The sequence below is a fragment of the Xylona heveae genome (assembly GCF_001619985.1).
Source record: "Xylona heveae TC161 unplaced genomic scaffold L228scaffold_1, whole genome shotgun sequence".
Taxonomy (NCBI): Eukaryota; Fungi; Ascomycota; class Xylonomycetes; order Xylonales; family Xylonaceae; genus Xylona; species Xylona heveae.
Genome location: NW_017264193.1, coordinates 1,723,727 through 1,740,825, shown reverse-complemented (window position 1 = coordinate 1,740,825; position 17,099 = coordinate 1,723,727). Strand labels below are relative to the sequence as shown.

Sequence of the window (17,099 nt, the reverse complement as noted above, 5' to 3'; positions counted from 1 at the left end):
AAAAAAATCAAAAGTTGGTAACAACGAGAGAGATTATCAAACGTTTAAAATGCGCTACCAAAAATGGAAATTTGGAAAATTGGAAAAAACTCCCCGAGAGAGGCAAATAAAAATGCATAAACGATAAGATACTATGGCCAAAGATTTGGAATAAAAAAAGGGGTAAAGTATAAATGCAACGGTGCGGTATAGGCAAATGCAGTGACAAAGTTGAAAAACAAGAAGCATCAAGGTTTGGTGAGTTGCTCCTTTCGGAAAAATGTAAAGAAGCCCACACAAATGGCAAGCTGGAACAAGATGGCGATCCAGAACCAAGCGTTTTGAAGTCCTGAAGCGCCCAGCGCCAAATTGGGAAACATGGTTCCGGGCCCAAGGCGGTCTGGTGCCGTTGCACGACCAACCATGGTCGCAATCGAACCCAAGACCTGAGCCGCGAGGAGCGTAAAGGTGATGTGGAATCGCGTCATGGTCTGCAAGAGAATCATACCAAACCCGACGCCTTGGAGGGAATCAAGGATACCGAGCCACAGCCACAGGCCACGGCCAACAAGCGCTCCGGCAGTGTAGCCACCAGCCCATGGGAGATAGGAAGCGGCACCCGAGGCACCCCACAGCATCTGGCACCAACGAGGAGCACCGAGGCCAATGGCAAAGACGGGCATGATCCACAAATGAGATTTCGAGAGCCGTCCGAGGATGAAGAGCACAAGCGCCCAAACACCGACAAAGAAGAAGAGCAGGAGAAGGAGAATCTGCCAGAAGCTGGCGTGTTGCGTTGTCCAGAGGTATCGCCAATTGCGGCCATACGGAGCTGACAACCAGTAGTTCTGGAGAAGAACGGAAATGAAAAACCACTGAAGACAAAGTTAGTGAGCACAATCTTATAAAGGCAAGAAAACAAATCGAAAGAGATTTAAATAGGAGAAAATGCGTTTACATACCCCGATGATTTTTCTTCGCGCAAGTGACCGATAGAATGATGGAACCGTACCCGGTGCTTGACGATAATATTTTGGCAGACCGAAAAAGAGTAGAAGACCGACAACCCAGAGCAATACTGCCAATGGTAGAGTAACTGAGGTAACAATGTAGTTGCTGGTCGTCACCGTGGTCGTCTCAACCCCATCTTCCGACATGCGAGACAACGTTGAACCCCAGTACCACAAGAATGCAACATATAGCTGCTGCGTGCCCTGAATGACGCAAGAACGGAAGACCCATGATGCCACGGGCGCGCCACCTTCATCACCAAAATTCGAAGCAAAGAAGATCGAACCGCTCGAAGATGCAATAGTATACAGACCAGTGCCAATATTCTGGACCCATCCTCTGCCATTGTAGCTGTGCGCAAATGGCGATACACCAATGAATATAAAGGCCAAGCCATAAAAGAGAAACGGTAGAGAAAGAACATAGACTGCTTTGAGTTTGCGAAACAGCAACCACCACATGATGGACGTGACCAAGTAAATAGTAGCAATCACATAAAGCTTCGTAGCACTTTCTCCAATTTCGCCGGTGAGAAGGGTTATTTGGTAGGATGTCGCAGCAATGATTTGACCAAATGCGAGGAGGAAGGAATAAATCGGCCAGTCACCAATCTTGAGGTACAAAAACTTCCTCACCCCCGAAGGAGGCTGATAATCAGCACCAAGTCCAAAAGGCTCAGATTCAGAGTCATGGAGCGAGAATTCGCCGCTCGCTCGCGGCGACTCGTTGAAAATGGAACCAACGGGCGTAGAAGGTCGTGAACCTCGTCCAAAGAATGAAGTAGATGACGTGGCGGCACCGGGAAGCTTGCCCATCTTCGCATCACGGTACTGATTAAACCACTTCTTCTCACTCTTCATCAAATGTTCCTCAATGATAAGGTCATCGGCAGATTTCTCGCCCAGATGATCCAACTTCTTTTCGAATTCTCGGTAATACTCGCCCTTGGCATCCGTGAAAAAGGGATCTACCTTTTGGAGGGCAAAATCCGTCCGCTCTCCAACAACGGAATCCAAGCTGAGTACAGACACTGTTTGAGGCAAGTGTTCACTTCTCGGACCAGCCGGGAAACGAGGCTGTAGGTATCCGCTGTCCATCGTGGGAGTATCAGGTGGAGAGTGGCGGGGAGAGAGGAGCGGTGACGGGGCTCCGAGCGTAGAAGGAGTTCCAGGCCCAGGGATGGAAGGGGAGAGGAAAGCCCCGGCAGCCGGCGGTAAATGACTCTGTGAGTTACGGCTATTTACAGCCTCAGAGGACCCACTGACGAAGCTGACAAGCTTCTGCATCGAAGGGGACTTCAAGGGCCGAAGTCTGCCCATTTCTTCCTTTGACGTTCTAATCGCGGTAGATTGGAGTGTATTCAAATCTTCCACCCACTGTGCCACTGGGAATCGTTGCTTTGCCGACCTTGCCCTCATAGTAGCTCTAATTTCTGTACTAGAGGCAAGTGCGTCGTTAATTGCCATCTTAAATTGATGTAGCAGGTGTTTCGGGGTTGTTGATTCGACGGTGAACCACCAGCCAGGCATTTGGCCAAGACCACCAACTCGAGAACCCACACCAAGGGCACCTTTACGACCAAACTCGACTGCGACCAGGCCAAAAGGCTCATCTCGTGAAGGAATGAGAGCAAATTCAGCACCGCTGAAAATATAAGGGGGCAGAGCCGTGAATTCTGGTTTAGAATATACTCGGTCCGGATACAACTTCATCAGCTTTTCAAGCTTGAGTGCTGCAAATCGCCCATAAAGATCGATAACTGGTCCAATGCAAATCAGTTGGACGTTGGGATATTGTGTCAAAATTGACGGGAAGACATCTGCAATCAGGTCTACACCTTTTTGCATTGACCATCTACCAACAAAAACGAATAGATCTGCATTGGGGTCTTCTTTGAGACCAGCCCAGGCCTGTGCCTGGCGTTTCAATTCCCCACGCCCCGCTTCAAAAGCAACATCAATTGTGACATCAGTTGTCGTTGGAGCATCCCGGGTCCATTCGGCTGTATCAGTCGGATCAGGATTTGGCAAGCTTCCAATCTTGTGCAATCCCCAGAAAATGGGGTACCGTGCAAATGTACGCTTTCCATACTTTTTCGATACACCGACAGCGCCAAAGCCCTTTTGATGGATTCGAAGATAACTAGCGCCGGCATGTAATAGATTGAAGACATCGCCGAACTGAACATAGCGTTGTGCAATCTCAGGGTCAAGGTTGAAAACTTTGCACACTTCATCCCGCTCCTTAGGAGTCCTCATGGGCCACAGACCCTGAAACTCTGCATTGTGTAGAGACAGAGCGCATGGAATAACATCCGGCAGCAAATGAAGTGGAGCAAGAGCACCGTGGTAGTCGTTAATGTGATAAAGATCCACTGGGAAACGCCTGATTGCCTCGGCGACACAGGCGTTCCAGGCAGAATAGTAGATGGCGCTGTCAAGGTCGTCCATACGCGCAGGATAAGGCTCGTTCTTGGTCTGCTGTCGGAACACCGGAGCGTCCAACAAGACATAGGTGATATTTCTGAGAACGTGATATTGGACTTGTACTTCATAGGTCTTTTCGAGGATGGTGATAAACATCGGATCGGCCACCTGATCAACCGGATAGTCAATGCCACTAACGCAGGGAACGACCCAGATAAGGTCTTGATGGCCTAGGTTCTTGCCCATAAGCTGAGCCATGACACCGAGTCCACCGATTTTGATTTTGATGTTCCAGTCTTCAATATCATATTCCATGGTCGCAATCAAAACAGTACGACGATTCGGTGCACCTGCATCCATTTGGAGCGCCGCTGCCGCGGGCTCAGGAGACGCAGACCTTTCGCGCATGGGAGTAAGACTTTGATCCGTTAAGATGCGGTGCTGCTTGAGGTTTCGCCGAAGCGCCAGAGGAATTAAAGGCTTCTTATCGGTGACGCCGATCTCGTTGAACTTGACTTGATAAAATGACTTCATGAATGTATACACGCTTGCAGACGCTGTCAAGAGTGGGACGAGCGCAAGAAGAACAAAGAGTGCAACCTGGGCGTGCGAGGAGCCCGTAGGAATCATCTTGTAACGAAGAGACGCATCATTGATGCCAATGCGATAGCCGACATGTGGTCTCGGTGGCGGCTTCGTGAGCTCAATGATGTCGGGGGCCAAGGAACCAGGCGGGATTCTGTCCAGGACTTGGTCTCCATCTACATCACCAAGAATCATGGTCTGGTCCGGTCTGCCATCAGGGTTTATACCCCACTCGTTGATCTGGAAGACTGTCGGCCATTCGGTCATGAAATCAAACAACCACGTGCCATTGTTAGGAACTTGGTGCATCTGGCCAGTCAATCCAGCGTCGTAGCCGTACTCATTATAAGGTCCATGAACATATAAGTGAGGGAATCGCCGATGAGTCAGATTTCCGAGGTCTCCCTGTTGAATATGGTTGCTACTGGCAGTCAGATTACTCCAGTACTGAACCTGCACATGGTGGCCACTCCACTTCTGGTCCTTGGTTCCCGTCCAGTTTGATGGGCCAAGAGTAGAGTTACCACCCCTGTAGGCTTGCCACGGACTCCAGTGCGATGCCCAATCGAGGGAATAGCGCCACAAGGTCGCTCCTGCAGCTTTATGGGACACGTAAAGCGAGTCATTCTTGCTCTCTTTGTACAACAACGAAGTAGAATAATTTGCCGGCCAGGGAAACACCATGGGATTCTCCATTTGCCCAATGCGGAAGAGAAATTGGCTATCGAATCCAAGCGTCGCATTCTGGGCCTGATTCGTGGCGTTGCCGACGGTGATTGCGTGTATGCCATTTGACACTTTTGTCAGGCGAGCTGCGAATATCCATTCAGTGGCCACGGCACCTGAGTAAATCGGAATTTCCATCGGGCTAACGGTGTTACACGATACGCTGCTCTGGTCAAGCTCAGCGGTGCTGGAATCGTCTGTTTCAGACGTGATTTTAATGTTCTGCACGATTGAATTGCAGTCCATTTCGTCTGAAAAGTGCAATTCGATGTTGACCGATTCCTGCTGCCCCGCTGCAACGGTAGAAATAAGACGAGCGTCGTGTCCAGGAATAAACCTGGTAATTGCTGGCTTAGGGCCTACCCATTTGTCACTGGGCACAAATGCTTTGAAGCCCCAAGCTGGCATCTCCAGCTGGCTCAGGCAACTAGTCTGCTGTTTCGAATTTCCCAAGTCTACTGTCTTGTTGATCGTTCCCAGAGTGTACTCTTCATAAGGGTAAAAGAGGTTTCGCACCGTCGTATCCTTCTCGAATGGGCTCGCGAGCGCATCAGTCCCGTTGTTGCAGTCAAAATTATAGGAAACCGTTTTATTCTCGTTTGTAAAGAGTAACCAGACGGACTGATTTCCTTGTGCTTGGCCAGTGAAGTCTTGTGTCTGTTCGTAGCCTGCTCTCACAACACTCCAAAGACCAGTCTCAGTCGGTGTGCCCTCGCTTCCTGGCATATAAATGTCATACGTGTGGTTGGACAGTTGGCTCAGAATAAACCCATCATTCAAAGAAGGATAGATTTCGCGCAACTCGTACATTCGCCGAAGAATGTTGCGAACCGGGTGAGACGGGTCGCGATGGTCCAAACTAATTTTATCGTCCTCGCATCCATGTATTGCGGCGTCAATGGGCCACTGATAATACTTTTCGGAGCCAATGCTGTAACAGCCATGTAGTTGCCAAGCGATAGTGGAAACCATAGGTGACCGGCCAAAGAGGTAATTTCCGGCCGTATTTTCCAGGACGTAGAAGGCCTGTTCTTCTCCCCACATTGCGATGGGAATACCGGGTAATGTCAGAGTCGTGATTAGAAGCCCCAGGATATTTTTCTGTGTTCCATTTTTGATCGCTGGCCAACGGAAAACATCTTGATTTGTGACACCGTAGAAGTGACGTGGGTCGAATTTGCCAGTATTGACGTTGACCAAGTCATTGGATGTTACAATATCCCGCCATCCATCGGCCCAATTAACGCGGATATCCATCTCCGCAGCATAGACACCATCGATTCTGTACATCAAATTCAGTAACTGACAAACCACGCCGATCAAAAGTAACACTGCTTACCCCAAGAAACGAGTCATACTGCGGTAGACTGAATAATGGAAGACGGCTGCGTCCAAGGCGGTCAGGTTTCCCTCGCGTACATTCGACTCCAAGTTGGTCCCGCCGGTGGCTTCCATGGCGTGCTGTGGGTCCGAAAAATACATGTGCGGCTCTCTTCCCCGACCAATGTACAGAGATGCAAGCGTGTTACCGCTGACGATCTCACCGGGAATAAAGAAATTTGTCTTGTTGTATCTGCGTGCGCATTCACGGACATACTCAGACCACTCGGCTTGCGGGTCCAATGTGATAGTCAGGGCCTTGTCGATGCGGAAACCATCAATGTCAAGCATGGCAATGGTCATGCAGGAGAAATGCTTGATCTTGTCCAAGACGCTGGGCCGCCACTCTCGAAGCCGATCCTGTACGAAACCAAATTTGGATAATTGTTTTTGCCATTCTGGATAGACACCAAAGGATGCCACATCTCCGTACTAAGAGGACAAAATGAGCTCAAGCAAAACTAGTGAGATGTGCATTTGAGGGTGACAGTTTCGGCAGGATATGGTATGCACAACGTACCTGGTCAAAGTCACTATCCAAGCAATGTGTCATCAATGCCGTCACGTTGCTTCCAATGCGCTCGCCTGTCTCGGTCCAGAAGCGGGGGTACGTGCATGGTTCATGCTTTTCGTCATTGGTATAAAAGTCGTGATATCTGCGCGTGCTTTTCCAGACGGCCTTGTGCTCGCTGAAGCTGAAGGGAGTCGTTGTATTGAGATAACCATCAAAGCCGATCAAGTCACCCAGCCTGCAAAATGAAAGAAACAAATCGTTCGTCAGTGAACAGAGGCTCAGATATTTTCATCCCAGAAACGATGCATTTTCTTGAGAAATGTACTACATACGTTGACATGGTATTGTCCATTAGCACATACATGCCACGGCGATGTATTTCCGTGATGGCTTCCCTCCATTCGTCGATAGTTCCAAAATGATGATCGAGCAACGTTAGATCGAGGGGACTGTAGCTGTCCGCCGCCCACGGTTGATTGATAAAGGGACTGCCGGCCACGTAAAGACCCTAGCACACAGGCCATTCTTTGATCAGCTTCTTGCATTCAATTGTTTTGGTCGCATGATTTGGAAAGTCCGGATGGTCGTGGATTGCAGAAAGGGGCAATTGTGCTCACCTTGATACCCATGCCCTGCAGGTAGTCGAGAGAATTCTTCAGGCCGGTGATGTCACCACCATTGCGGAATTGGTTGGAGAGCAAATCATGCTCGTAAGCGCTGCCATTGGCATTGTCGTTGGTCGGGTCGCCATTGACAAATCGATCCAGGAAAATGGTATAAAAGGGAAATCGCCAGTTTTCAGGCGACGGATAATAGTCATGTTTCTCCTGGTCCTCCCACGAGCCCCAATAGTTCATAGGGTCGGTAGCAGAGCTGTTTTGATTTAAGTTCCAATGGATCTGTTCGGGATCATATCGGAGGGCATGAAGTTGAGGCAGAAAGGTGGAGAGACACAGTAAAACGAGTGAAAGCGGCTTCATGATCCCGGATCCGCGCACGGGAGCGTTAGAACGAACGTTCATCTCTACTGAGAGACGGCCACCGGAGACAGACGGATCAGGAAGAAAGGTCGTTGCATAGCATGGAGTCCGGCGAACCACGCTTGCAAAGAGAAGAACAAGGTCGAAGTAGTAGAGTAGGGAAAGAGAAAAACGAGAGGCTACAGTATGTGAGGCGGGTCTGCCAGTCTACGCTGCTATGTGGGAAGCAGAGATGGATTGGCAGCAGGAACATCCAAACATACGCACAAAATGGACAATGAGTGTGAGAGACGAGTTATGCTCATGAGTAAGTAGGAGAGGGCAGAAAGTAGTAGTATTTGGTGCAAGAAAAAGATTCAGCTAGGTTCGCACAGGCAGACTAGCGGCCAGGCGCGCGCACACATAGTCTGACTGCGCATACTGACGTTTGTTCTGCACCGGGCAAGGGACCAAAAGGCAAATCACATTACTGCAGGCCTCGCCCTCAGTTCGGTTCAGCTCCCTGACCGAAAATAGCAGTAGTGGGATGAATGGGTCAGGGATGGTGTGTGGGATGTGGGTAGCAGAGCAGATGGCCCAAAGAAAGCAAGACGAGGCGTACCCAGCGTACTCCCGAGACAGCATGGTGAGCAACCAGTCGGGGCATCCCAGTCCAGGTCCAACGAGGTTCGACATCTTGGCAGCTTGGGGGGCCTAATCATAGTCGGACTCGTGGAAGAAACGGTGGAAGGAGTTTGAGCCGGGGCCTGCATGTGGGGAGAGATAGACAGAGACCCGACTCTTTTGGTGGTCGCATCTCGTCGCTTTACCGAGAAGCGCAAGGACACGGAGGGAAGCGGGTTGACGAGCCAAGCTGCCTCGCGTCGAGCCGGGGCAAACGACACAGTTAGTACTCCTTGGGGGGTTGGGTGAATAATGGAAGCAAAGAAAGTGTCCCACTTAACGTTAGTCGGGACTTTAATTACGGCGTTGTAGTCGGTCAATTTAGTTAGGGCTCAGCTATTCCAGCCAAAAGCCTCCGTGTCGGATAGCCATGACCATACTCTCTCTTCTTCTTTTTTTTTTTTTCTACTTGCCTCCGTACTTTACCGAATAGCGACAATGACTGTATTTAGGCGAAACCTTTTGGTAGGTCCGATAGGCACCCCATCCCTGCCGTCTCAATCAGCCTTTCTCGCCCGGCCAGTTGGAAGGGCGTCAAAGAAAGCACACCGTCCGGAGTAACAGCAACGCCAACGGTTGCTCTTCCCGTGCCACTGCCAAGCCCATCGACGCCCACGCATCTGTCATCAAAATAGACATACGCAACTTCCCGTGTCTTCTTGCTCTTCTCTTCTCGTCTCTTTTCTGCTTGCTCTACCTTAGTGACAGTAGAGTTCCGTCTTCCACTGACCACATGACTTCTCAACGAGGCGTTTCGATAAGCGTTCAGCTCGTGAGGCTGACTGCATCACTCCTATGATAACATCACGATCAGATCACCTTGGCTGATGACAAAGCCCGTATTGTTGACCAAGCCAATTCTGCGACTAAGCCCAGCCATTTTTAGCACCCACAAGCGGGCCAAAGGGCGAGAGTTTCGGTGTAAGAGGAAACGAGAAGAAGGAGACGATGGGGTTACCGTACAAAGGTAAGTTTGCTGGCCAGTGTGCAAGGAGTCGTCTCTCTTGACGGGGCTGTACTCCCTGAAGGTACCTTGTCGCGCCTCGCTACTCACTGGTCGGTGCCATGGATACCCACAGTCCCCATTTGATTAAAGCTTTTTCATCAGGTAGCTTATCAAACACATTCCAAGTACTCTTCATCTGATCGATACTTGAGGGGCAGTCCAAATAAGAAGACGACTTGAGCATCCCTGGCCCAGAGGAGTTTTCATCACGTCAGTTCCTACCCCACTGCGGCAGGTCAGTTGTCTTCTCCATGCCCTCCGTATATGTTGATCAGGCGAGGAATGAATGGCAAAGTAATACGCAGCGACTGCAACGTTACTCCGTCCAGTGTGAAAAGCGCTCCAATATGTGCTCGATCTGGTAAAATTAAAGTCTAGGCAAGGGCAATCTCTCCAGCCACTACTTCATGCATACCACGTCAGAGGAACAGCGGAGCGGGAGAGGCGGTGCTTAGACAATGCCTTCTCAGAATGCGGGCCTCAGCCGGACAAAGCTGGAAGTCAAGCGGATCACAGAGCCTAAATGTCAAACGATGGAAAAAAGGGGGAAGGATGTCATGCATTTTTCTCGCTCACATCGAAAAGTTGCGCGCCTTGTCGTTTACTAAAAGAGCTGTTTTTCACCGCTTTCCTCTCTCCTGCTGCCGTACTTTCTGCCTCTCGCTCCTTCTCTCAGCATAGACGCTAAGTCATTCTTCACATTATTCTGCGCGTCCCATAGCGGCGCAGCTCGGCTGCGGGTTCCGGAAATACGACACTCCATTTTTTTCTCCTTTGCCCTCCGTATTACTTATGTCCTGGTCGAGTCGTCAAAACGTCGGCAAAACTCGCCAACGTAGTGGCTCGTCTTCCACTACTAAGCAAGAGAACACATTCCCTACAGCTCGTATTCCGATTCGCCTTTCATTCCATGTGTAAAAGAAAGGTTTCAAAGTTCCACATCACCCATACCTCTTTCGCGCTTTACTCACCATTGTCAAGTGTCTCCATCGTGCATCTATATCAAAGTGCCGCTTACGCTTTCTTGATTGTATACTCTCCTTTGTTCCGAGACTGTCGGCAACTTAAGCGTATCTGAAACACCTCCTCAACTCTCTATCTCTAGGACGTAGGGCAGTTTGGACCCCTTGAACCCTAAAATATAGTACGTAGTAGTCAGGGGTCGAAGCAGCTCTGATGGTGAAGGTGCTAAATATGCAGGTACATTAACGAGTGGATACGGTCGCAACGGCGTAAACTCCTGTGAAATTTCCTGTCATTCGGCAATTCTCTAGCACATCGGCAATTCCATTTGTATTTTCTTTCCTCCTTCCATGGCACTTTTGCAGGAAGCTACGGATAACATCCGACGCTCCCCAGGGTGTCATAGACTCCAACATCTCGAAGTGTAAGCCAACTACATGAACACCGTTCAAGTCGTTTTCTTTCTTGTAATTTTCCTTGCAAATCGGTTCTCTTAACCCAAGAGACAAAAATATAAGCCAGGTGTATCAGTCTGTCCCTTTTCTCGAGTTATATAACAAGTCATGGAGACCCTTCCCTCGGTGGTAAAGCCTCGCATGCCGTAGGGTTACCGTTTCTCGCCAGCAAACATTCAGGAGGCCACGCGAATAGTGCGAAACATCATTGGGCCGAATTTGAGGTGGCAATTTTCTCTTGCCATTTTAGGATTAAATCTGTCAGACGTATTGGTGCACTCACGTGCGATGCGGCAGATTTATAGGTCATGATTGGCTTTCGCTTGCTTTGGCTTCAGGAACAAAGAGGCCGAAGTTTGCATCTTATCCAATGAAAAACGAAGAAACCTAATCATGCCATGTGAGAAAGCCCAGGGGTGCGGTATAAACCCCTGAGCTAGCCTTCCTTTTTTCGGATAGAGCTAGCTACCTTTGGCTCTTTGCATTAATCAGACCTCTCGTCAATCGGACCGGAGTGGGGGGCCCAGACATGTTCGAGCCGTACTGGTACCTGTACCATCCCTCGAAGAAAAGTACGGTGTAGACCGACGGAGGAACGCTGGCCAGCGAGGTTTCGGAGACAGTCTGGTACGGCCGATGAAGTTGCTTCCACGCTTAGTGTATTAAAGCGCTTTTAATTGTTCTTGGTGATTTGGCCCAGGCGAATCTTGCTGAAAGAAATAGTTAAAGACTCACCTATACAGCAATGTTTTAGTGATTGCCCCGGATGGAATTGCACTGTTTGTGAGCTTGCCAGGCGAATACAACAAACGATTTCGTTACGATGACCGATTAGGCCGCCCTTGGGACCAGGCGCGCCTGGTCCAAGCCCTTTACTGGGAAGCCGGGGTCCGATTGGGATCGTGAAAGGCGAGCAGCTTAGAGTACGTCCACCTTCAGCGTCTCAAATTTGGTTTCCAGTGGTTTCGGGCATCACTAAGGTACCTTAAATATTAATGACATTTTTGCTTCATGAGTTGGTGGGGCTTTATCGCTGTCGTGATCCTGTGTATGAATTTTGATTGCTGGCTTGAGCGCCACTTAATCTTAAATCAATGTTGCTGGTGAAATTGTTCTCTCCATTATCAAATTCTCCCAGCTTCAGCGATGATGAATCCGTTTACCCTCATCCATCTGCACGTGGATAATTATTGAGGGGCAAGTCCAAGTTTAAATTTGCCACCTGCCCCTTCAGAAATTCTCCTTTGTTTTGGGCGCCCTTCTCACAAAGTTTCTTTGCTTTTATATTTCAACTTGGTCTAAGGATAACGGCTACAAGGTTCGCAAGTCGACTACCTAGGCGATTGGCTTCCATCCGTGTCTTTTGCGTCCTCATTTCACTGTGGGCGATTCATAGACCAGCTAGGCCCTACGAGCGCAACGACATTCAATAGGCCGTGAGGCTTTATTAGCATCTCAATTCCGCCCAATATGGTGCTTGAGAGCATTATCCCCAGATTTCCACTCCACTAACGTTACTGTTATTTCGACTCCATTGATATGGTACCGCATGACCGAAGGTACCTTAATTTTAGCAGCAGTACTCTGTCACGTGTACAGGTACTCTCCTTGTCGCTCACATGATATAGAGTCTCGGACTATCGGCGAGATACACCGCGTATTTGAAGGTACCGGTGACTGGTTTCCTTGGCCCAAGCGCTTTAGAACGGGAGTAAGTTTCCCCATTGGGAAGTCTTTATCTCTCTCAGCTCCGTTTCTTCGTACTCGGCTTTCTTGGTTTCAGAGAACCTACCTACCAGGTTTTCTTGATATTTTTCGCTGCGCCGTCATCAATAGGACACGCTGTTTGGCCTTTCTCGACTGCCCTTTTACTTTGTCTTTGTTTTGTTCCAGGATCTTTGTTTACCCAATTTCTCCATTGTGTTTTGTTTGGTTTTCTCTTCTATCTCTTCCTCTCTAGTGGCTCCCACAACGGAAAAGGCTAAGGGTATCCATTATTCCTTAGGCAACCGTTGATGTCATTGCTGGAGCAAAAGAATGGGAAGTTGAGAGTGAAATCCGTCTTCTGCTCCTTAGAGTCTCTCTGGACTCCGAGGACTTACCGCATCTGGTGGCTAGTTTTTCTCGTCCTTCTGCACGCACTGACCAAAAGTAATACGGCGAACACAAGTTGTCGGTGTGAACCGAGGTCTGCCGCAAGGGACCGAGGGGACGAAAGGAAAATCTGATCTCGCTTGCGCGTTTCCCTTACCGGGATAAGTATCTTTCCTTTGATGGATACTCAATGACGCGTTGCATCTCTGCGATGAGACGGCGTACCACAGTTATTCAGGGTACCTTTTTTCATCTTTTTCTCCAAATTGTTGGAAGCAAATCGGCAAGCTTATAGGCGCAGAGACGGAAAACAGGTGAATGGTCAGACTTTACTCGCCAAAGTTGGTTAAGCAAGCGCCCGGGTTATGTCTCGTCTCGTCTTGACTCTCATTGTTGTGTGTCTGTCTGTGCCTGAGTCGAAAATCTGCCCTTTCTGGGTTACTTCCCGTACTGGCCCCTCGCACCACCCTTTTTCAAGCTTCAAAAAAAATCACTACATCGTATGCTCTTCCATCTGTAAGCCAGTCATGCGACCTGAGCTTCACTGCTGCAACGACGCCATCGTGCCCCTGGAAGCTCTGCGGTCCAGGGCAATGATCTCACCCGCCTCATGTTTTATTCATGGTCACTGGGGTGCATTAAATATTCACTAGTCTTTGCGGACCCCAATGAAAAAGCGGCAGCCCCCCTTTTTCTTCTCACCGGCCCACTTGACGGTCGTCGATCGCCCGCCCGCTCCCACTCGCTCCCTCTTGCTCCAATGTGACGGTACACACTTGACTATTTTCAATCTGCCCTTCTCCGTACTCCCCGTTCCAAGCCACTCTTTCTTTTCCCCCATCCTTTCCCTCCGGCTTGGCAACACGACGACGCTCGCTATTCCTGCCTCCTCTACTTGAGTAAAACCTCGCAGTTCTTATTTTCAAGTCGTCTCAACCTTTTGTCCCCTCTCAACCTCGTCGTCGTCCACCTGGGATCGCCGCTCCTTTCAACGTCTTTCCTGGCGGCTGTCGACTCGTCCGATGTGAAGCAGTAGCACCCACTCTCTTTCAATTTATTCCACAGTCTGTTATCGGCTGTCATAATGAGACCCACCACGTCGACAAAGCCGTCGACGGCTTTCATTTCCTCTCGTCCGCTGCTTACTTTCGTTTGTGTGCTTGTGACACTCGTTCCCCGCATCTACGCCGCAAATGCCGCCGACTGGAGAACGCGTTCAATTTATCAAATTATCACTGACCGTTTCGCGCGCAGCGATGGCTCTACATCAGCACCGTGCAACACCACTGCCGCCCAATATTGCGGTGGCAGTTTTCAAGGAATAATTGGCCAGTTGGACTATATTCAGGGCATGGGATTCGACGCTGTGAGTTGGACTTCAAACGAAAACAACATATCTCTACAATTGACAGAGCAAAATGTGCTGACTGGATTTTCCATGGTGGGAAATAGATCTGGATCTCGCCTATCGTTGAAAATATTGGCGGTGATGGACTTGCTGGACAATCCTATCATGGCTTTTGGTCGAAGGATATCAATGCGATCAATTCAAATTTTGGCACTTCGGACGATCTCAAGGAGCTGTCGCAGAAGTTGCACTCACGTGGAATGGTACGTAGTCATGCCCATTGAACGAGCTCCACCGTTGAAAAGGGTTACAATTGCTAACTTTCATTAAAGTATTTGATGGTCGATATTGTTACCAATAACATGGCTTATCGTGGCCCGGGTCAAAAGACCGACTACTCCCAGTTCACGCCTTTTAATGATGAACAATACTTCCACAAATTCTGCTACGTTTCGAACTACTCCAATGACACCAATGCCGAAGTTGTACGTAGCCCTTTTTTCCCCCCCGAGAATACAAGCGAAAAAGAGAAAAAGGGAAACTCCAATATTTGCTAACACACAAGATAGTGCTGGCTTGGTGGTGACGATCTTTCGCTCCCGGACCTGAATACTGAGTCCGATGTCGTTCAAAAGATATTTAACCAGTGGGGTCAGGACTTGATTTCTAATTATTCCAGTAAGTATTGTGGCGATAGGGCGATGAAATGAGTGTATTTGGCGTTGTCGCTAATGAATCTGGTTCAGTCGACGGTTTCCGTGCCGATGCCGCCAAACACGTTCAGCGAAGCTTCTGGACAAACTTTGTCCCTGCAGTGGACACCTATATTGTTGGAGAAGTCTATGACGGAGATGCGTATCGTATCTGCGATTACATGGCATCAGATGCACTTCCGGCTGTGCTGAATTACGGAACGTTAGTAATCCTTGTCGGTAGCTTTTGTTCGATTGCCTTTTTCTTTATCAGAGCGCGGAAAAGGTTGGATATAGGACATGCAGTAAACTAACACGGCCACAGGTATTGGACCATGGTCTATTCTCTCGCCTACACCGACGGCCAAAATCTGGTGAATATGGCGGAACAATATAATAATGTGTCGCAGACGTGTCTGGATGCCACCTTGTTGGGCACCTTTATGGAAAACCAGGATGTGACGAGATTTGCAAACATTGCTCAAAAGGACGCTGCTCGAGCAAGAAACGTTATCAGCATGACCATGTTGACTGACGGAATCCCCATCATTTACTATGGCGCTGAACAAGGCTTTGCTGGCTCGGGAGACCCGCAAAACCGTGAAGCCATGTGGGTGTCAAAATATGATACATCTGCACCCTTGTACCAGACAATCAAAACCCTTAACGTGGTGCGACAGGCCTTTAAGAACGTCACGGTCGGTTCAAACTGGAGCCCATACTGGGTTTGGAAGAGCAAGTGCATATACTCTGACACGAACGTGGCCGCGTTCCGCAAAGGTTATGACGTATCTGTTGTAACCGTTGTGCAAAACTTGGGATCCAACGGCAAGAATCTCGGACCCTTTACCTTCTCCGACACCAACTTTTCCGAAGGGGACGAACTGCTCGAAGTCCATTCTTGCACCAACCAGCCCGCTGGACAGTATGGAAATATTAATGTTACTCTTAGTAAGGGAGAGCCTCAGGTATGTTTTCGCTCATTCTCCGGACTCGTATCTCTCTCTCTCTCTTTGTTCCCCCTTTTTGAGCCCGACTTGGGTGGCTGACATTGGCGCGTACTCACAGGTCTGGGTGCCTCTCAAATACTTCAACAGCACCACTGCAGTCTGTCCAGATGTGTTCCAAACGCTCAAGGGTTGTACACACAACTGCCATGGGCAAAAGGATAACCGACCCAACTATGCGCCATCGACTGGCGCTTCCCCATCTATCGTGCCCAGCCTGACCGGCCTTTTGTCCGCGTCATTTATCGCCATTGCTCTTTGGGGGGTTGGCACTCTGTAATTGAGTTTCTCTAGCGCTGCGTTTTGTTTGCAGCATGACTTGATGCCTATTGTCACATTTTTTTTGCCATTTACCTCCTCACCGACAACAATTAGTTCTTTATCGTCACCATCATCCGCACTGTCATCGCCTCGACATGGACCTCATTTCATCATGTCATCTTTTTTCCATCTTTGACGGTTTCTGGTCTTGAGTAATTAGACTTAACAACTTGTACCGAGCACATTGGGTGGACATTTTCGGGGCAGGGCCCAGATTTAGATTTGTACGGGGCCAGCATAATCGGTTCTGTCAGTGAAGGAGTATCCTTTTTTTTTTTTCTTAATCTCTCATTTCTGGAGTCTGCAGGGAGTGGGCGAGCCCCACTGTTTACGGCGTTGGACTATTCGATCGGGCATGTTTCCTTACCGTTTAATTTTTTACCTGTCTTATTGTCGAAGTTACTCGCCTTGCATCTCTATTGCGCTGCGTTAAAGATATCCGGCTGCCATTATCTTTTGGGAGCTTTCATGTAAAAGCCGCGCCGATGTGATGGTTTCCTTATCGAGCGTTGTAAATTATGGCATGGACGATTTGAATTCTTCTTTTCTAGCTGTCAATTTTTCGACCTCGCTATCTCCGGTACTGGAGGATGTATATGCTTCAAGTAATTCGACACGTATTTTTTCAAGGGTTTCCGTTTCTTTTACTCGACAAGAATAAAGTTGTGATGACATTGCCACTGCATATGCCACAGGAGGGTCAGCTGGAATTCCGCTGTGCTCTTGGTGTTTGGCCGGAAATTTTCGGTAGGGTAGAAGTTACAGTAGCTGTGTTCCCTTTAATTCTATTCCCTGCTCCTCCCGTTGTTCCGGGTAGTACAGCGTATCTGCAGGGAGATTCTTGTGTTCAATATGAGTGTATCTTTCAGGTAAGGAGCGCGGTAAAACTTGCCGGATTGTGAACAATTCTTCTTTAGGAGCTGCAATAGTACGGCACGGCAGTGTATGG

General features: G+C 49.0%; 2 protein-coding genes across 2 annotated transcripts; one reads left to right on the top strand and one right to left on the bottom strand.

Annotated features, from left to right (window-relative positions):
* Window positions 1-227: 227 nt before the first annotated feature.
* Window positions 228-7,601, bottom strand: L228DRAFT_206111 (glycosyltransferase family 5 protein; the record flags this gene model as incomplete). Its single annotated transcript, XM_018329664.1, has 6 exons — window positions 228-854; window positions 942-6,009; window positions 6,067-6,539; window positions 6,628-6,856; window positions 6,954-7,129; window positions 7,239-7,601. 6 exons carry the CDS (start codon window positions 7,599-7,601, stop codon window positions 228-230), a joined length of 6,936 nt encoding a protein of 2,311 aa, XP_018191981.1.
* A 6,050-nt stretch (window positions 7,602-13,651) lies between these two features.
* L228DRAFT_12252 (glycoside hydrolase family 13 protein) lies at window positions 13,652-16,306 on the top strand. Its single transcript, XM_018329007.1, has 6 exons — window positions 13,652-14,148; window positions 14,235-14,393; window positions 14,463-14,615; window positions 14,700-14,808; window positions 14,877-15,045; window positions 15,148-16,306. Exons 1-6 carry the CDS (start codon window positions 13,867-13,869, stop codon window positions 15,869-15,871), a joined length of 1,596 nt encoding a protein of 531 aa, XP_018191980.1. The 5' UTR covers window positions 13,652-13,866; the 3' UTR covers window positions 15,872-16,306.
* Window positions 16,307-17,099: the final 793 nt, after the last annotated feature.

Coding starts and splice junctions, on each gene's coding strand:
- L228DRAFT_12252 (XM_018329007.1), top strand. CDS start 13,867: ATGAGACCCACCACGTCGACAAAGCCGTCGACGGCTTTCATTTCCTCT. Junction 14,394..14,462: donor AGTTGCACTCACGTGGAATG/GTACGTAGTCAT, acceptor CTTTCATTAAAG/TATTTGATGGTCGATATTGT. Junction 14,809..14,876: donor CTTGATTTCTAATTATTCCA/GTAAGTATTGTG, acceptor AATCTGGTTCAG/TCGACGGTTTCCGTGCCGAT.